The sequence below is a fragment of the Coenobita brevimanus genome, chromosome 46 (genome assembly GCF_032717465.1).
Source record: "Coenobita brevimanus isolate Jiangsu-jjx chromosome 46, ASM3271746v2, whole genome shotgun sequence".
NCBI classification, from domain to species: Eukaryota; Metazoa; Arthropoda; class Malacostraca; order Decapoda; family Coenobitidae; genus Coenobita; species Coenobita brevimanus.
This window is the reverse complement of record NC_136999.1, coordinates 3,060,514-3,065,513: the sequence shown is the minus strand read 5'-3', so window position 1 is coordinate 3,065,513 and position 5,000 is coordinate 3,060,514. Positions and strand designations below refer to the sequence as shown.

Genomic DNA, 5,000 nt, shown 5'->3' with positions numbered 1-5,000 from the left:
AAGGAACAGACTCTTTTAAGGGTTCAAGGCCATTAAAGAACTCAAGGTCGCTAACGTAATCCACGACTTAAAAGGTTCTAAGATTTTACAGGATATAAGGCTCATTTTAGGGATCCAGGACTTTAAAGGATTCCAAAGCTATTTAAAGGGATATTCGGCTTTAAAAGAATCCAGGACTTTAAAGGATTCCAGAGCTCTTTAAAGGGACCTAGGACTTAAAGGGAATTCAGGACTCATTAAGGACATCAGGACTTCAAAAGGATCTAGGACTTTAAAGAAATTCAGGACGCTTTAAAGGAATCCAAGGCTCTTTAAAGGGATCTAGGCCTTTAAAATACTGAACCTTATGGAATCCAAGGCACTTTAAAGGGATCTAGGACTTTAAAATATTGAACTTTAAAGAAATCCAATGCTCTTTAAACCGATACAGATTTTCAGTGATTCGAGGACTCTTTTAAAAGGATTACAGGGTTATTTAAAGGGATCTAAAAATTTAAAGGGATCCACAACTTTTAAAGGGACCCTGAGACCTTTAACAACTTCAGCACGAGAACAATAACGAATAATGAATAATAATCAATAATGAATAATAATAAAAAATAATAATGAATAATGCAAGACCAATGTATTCATTAATTACAGAGAGCCTTTGGTACTGAACAAAAATAAATACATAAAAAAATCTATAGAAAAATACAGTAGTGAAAAAAGGCACTGAAAAAAATCTATGAAAAGAAATACAGTAGGAAAAAAAAAAGGCAGTGAAAAGGTGATGACTCAGTGCAACAACGAGGCTGGGGTACAGGGTGGTCAAGACTGGAAATTGAAAAAAAAAAAAAAAGTGAAGCAACAGCAGCAGCAACAACAACAACAACAAAAAGAACATCATCATCATCACCACCATTATCATCATCAATAACAACAACATCAACACGAGCAAGAATCATCATCATCAATAACAACATCAACACGAGCAAGAATCATCATCATCAATAACAACATCAACACGAGCAAGAATCATCATCATCAATAACAACATCAACACGAGCAAGAATCATCATCATCATCATCAATAACAACATCAACACGAGCAAGAATCATCATCATCATCATCATCAATAACAGCATCAACACGAGCAAGAATCATCATCATCAATAACAACATCAACACGAGCACGAATCATCATCAATAACATCAACGCAACTCGAGCAAGAATAGCGTAGCAAAGGAACAGTAAAGCGACAGCAACAGCAAGACAACAATAACAGCTAAAGTAACAGGAGAATCTCGGTCAAAATAAAAGTCTGTTTGAGTACGAAGCAGTCAACAGCGACAGTAACGACAGCACCGTTATAACAGTGACAGGCAACAGAAGCAACAAAAGACGCAATATCAGTACATCAGCAGTAATTACTACATCGATACAACAACAGTGATAGGCAACAGAAGCAACAAAAAAAAAACAATATAAATAAAACAACAGTAATTACAGCATCGATACAACAACAGTGACAGGCAACAGAAGCAACAAAAGACGCAGTATCAATAAAACAACAGTAATCACAGCATCGGTACCACAACAGTGATAGGCAACAGAAGCAACAAAAGACCCAATTACACTAAGAACAACAGAAGCAAGCAGCAACAGGACCACAACAGTAACGGAAATAACAGGAGATACAGCCAAGAAGCGCACAAGCGAACAGTCGTAAAAATAAACGGGAAACAAAAGCAGTAACAGGAGCGATTAAAGTAACAACAGTAATGGAAGTAACAGTAGATTTAGCCAGACAAGAGGCAGACGAGGTGAGAGAGAGGGTAATAACAGAAGTAATAATAATAATAATAATAATAATAATAATAATAATAATAATAGCAGTAATAACACTAACAGAAGTAATATTAGGTAGACCAGAAGCAAATTGAGAAAAAAAGTAACAACAGAAATAATTACAATGACAACAGAAATCATTACGGTAACAACAGAAATAATTACAGTAACAACAGAAATAATTACAGTAACAACAAATAATTAACAACAGAAATATTTACAGTAACAACAGAAATAATTACAGTAACAACAGAAATAATTACACCAACAGAATTAAACAAACAAATAATTAAAGTAACAACAGAAATAACAGTAACAGCAGAAATAACACTAACAACAGAAATAATTGATAATAGTAATCATGGCAGTAATAACAGCAGTAATATCAGCCAGACTTAGAAGCAGACGAGACGGGACAGTAATAATAGGAGTTAATAGAAAGTAATAACAGCAATAATAGACATAATGAGAGCAATAATAGCCATAATAATAGTAATAAAAGTGTGGACTGACCTGCGGGCTTAGCTGAGGGACCAACGGGAGCGGAGCAACAGGAGCCACAGCATCGGGAAAGTAACAGAAACAGTGAGTGAAGTAACAGAAGAAACAGAAATAACAGACCCAACCACAGATTTCACCACATTAGAGGCTGACGAGACGAGACAGAGAAAGTAGTAACAATAGTAGTAACAGGATCAACGGCAAAAGTAACGAAAGAAACAGACGTAAAAAACAAATTCTGCCAGACATAAAGCAGACGAAAGAAGACAGACAGCAATAATAGCAACAAAAACACTACACCAAAAAGAGCAACGAAAGTCACACCCTCATCAGCCAATATGAAAGCAGACGAAATAATAGCTCAACAACGGCAGCAACTGACACGGACATATCGAAACAGCCCAAACGAGACAAGTAATAACGGTAATAAAAGCAACAGAAGCACCAGTAGCAACAGGAACAGCAGTACAGTAACAACAGATTTAGACTATGTAACAACAGATTAAGCCAGACAAGAAGCAGACGAAACGAGAAAGTAAAAACAGTAAACGGAACCAAAAGCAGGCAGTAAACACAAACAGTAAAATTAACAGAAACAAATCCATGTAGGAAAAAAACAGTAAAATTAACAGAAACAAAACTTACAAATGCAACAGTCAGACTTTCAACAGACCAGAGAAAACAAAGAAAATGATCATAAAAAGTAACAAACAAAATAGTAACAGGAATATCACACAGAAACAACAGTAACAACAAAGGTATCAATCAAACAAGACAAAGCAACGGTGACAAATCGTCATTAAGGCAACAGGAAGAGAGAGAGACTAGCGAGACAGGGGAAATAACAAACAACAGTAAAAGTAACAAACAGAGTAGCAACAGGAATATCAAAATTACAATAACAATGATAACAATATCAAACAAAAGAGTAATAGTAAAAAGATGTTTTAAAAAAGCAAGTGGAACAAGACCGAAACAAAAGATTCATTCACGTTCGAAGCAAATGAACCAAGACTGAGAATAATTAAAATAACAATCAGTATGAGCAGTACAGCAAGGATGGCACAGTAACAAGAGCAACAATAATAATAATATAAACAAAGGTGTCCATATATCAAATTAACATTAGACTCAGCCACATAGCCTAGTCGAAGCAAATGAGACGAGACATGGAACAGTAATAGTTTGTAATAAAAGTGTGAAATGAAACAAGTCAGACTTGAACAATGTCACAAGAGACACATGATAACAACAGAAAAAAAAAATGATGCAAAGCAGACAAAAGGAAAAGGAACTCGCTAGCGAGGAAGACAAATTCAATAACAGAAGAAGCAATTACAACAACAGTACAACAGTAAGAGCAACAGGAACAGCCAGACAAGAAGCAGACTCAACAGAAACAGAACAGGGAAGTAATAAATGATGTATGTGACTGACCTACGAACAACAGAAACTCGGTAAAAAAAAGATACAGCATCATTACAACAACAGAAGTGAGGCAGTTACAGCAACAGTATAGCAGCAAGAGCAACAGGAACAGTCAGACAAGGGGCAGGAGAGAAAATTACACAGAATAAGAAAAGTAGTATTAAAGTGTGGAATAAAACAGGTAGACATGATGCATATCAGACGAAACAGGCAGTCACAATAAAGAATTAGAGCAAAAAAAAAAGGATACAGGTCGAACAGGTCCAGCCACACTTTAAGCAGACGAGACAAGAGGGCAGTAAGTAAGTAAGAAAAGGTGTGTGACTAACCTGGCCGCTTACCTGAAGGCGGTGTCGCGTCTCAGGTGTTGGCGAGGGGCCCCTGGCGAGATGCGGGGGAAGCACCACTCTCAGGCCAGCCCGGGACATCTCAGAAGCCGCACTGCTGATGGAGAAGAGGGAGAGTTCAGTGCTGACGCTCTCGTGGCTCGGGGACCTCAGGAGTCTGGGGGGCGGTGGAGCAGACGTGCCTTTGTCGCCCCCGGACATCGAGTAGCACGTAGGAGGGCGTGTGTAAGGGCGGGGAAGGAGGTTAATCCCCCCTTATGCTCACCCGCTGTGGTAGTAACATCTCTTCTGCGTCTCCGTCGGTTGAGATGTATTATTATTAATATAATTATTATTACTGAAGTTCCTAGATTTATTATTACTTTTTATTTCTACGAAGGCTGCTAGATACTATTGAAGCTGACTAGATTATGCTTGTTAATGTAGTTTTTTTTTTTTTTTTTTCACAAGTTCAGCAGTCCTTCGCCATCCAAAATTGCAGTCACATTTCTTCTGCGTCTCCGTCTGCGGACAATATATTTCTACGAAGGTTACTAGATACTGCTAAAACTCACTAGGTTATACTGTATTTCTAGTTGTTTTTTTTCTAGTTTTTATTCTCTAGTTCAGCATTCCTTTGACATTCAGCCGTAGTAACATCGCCTCTGCGTCTCCAGCCTTCGATAAGTTATTTCTAAGATTACTAGTCTAGATATCATTGACATTAATTTGATTGTTATTATTATTAGTATTTTTTATGCTGTTCTCGTCACTAGCTCAGCATTCCTTATCACCTGAGCTGCTTCTGGTTCCGCGTAGGTCCTTCCGTCTACCTGTGTTCATGCTAAGTTCATCTACGTTTGAGCTCTGTGTTAGGGGGGAATAAAGGTGTTAGGTTAGAACGCCAAGAACC

General features: G+C 37.5%; 1 protein-coding gene across 1 annotated transcript in view; it reads right to left on the bottom strand.

Annotated features, from left to right (window-relative positions):
* LOC145398616 (uncharacterized) overlaps positions 1–4,504 on the bottom strand; it is a 41,448-nt gene extending 36,944 nt beyond the window's left edge. The window contains exon 1 of the mRNA XM_080271428.1: positions 4,091–4,504. Coding sequence (XP_080127554.1) covers positions 4,091–4,309 — 219 coding nt within the window. The 5' untranslated portion in view covers positions 4,310–4,504. The remainder of the gene's footprint in view (positions 1–4,090) is intronic.
* Between the last annotated feature and the right edge of the window lie 496 nt (positions 4,505–5,000).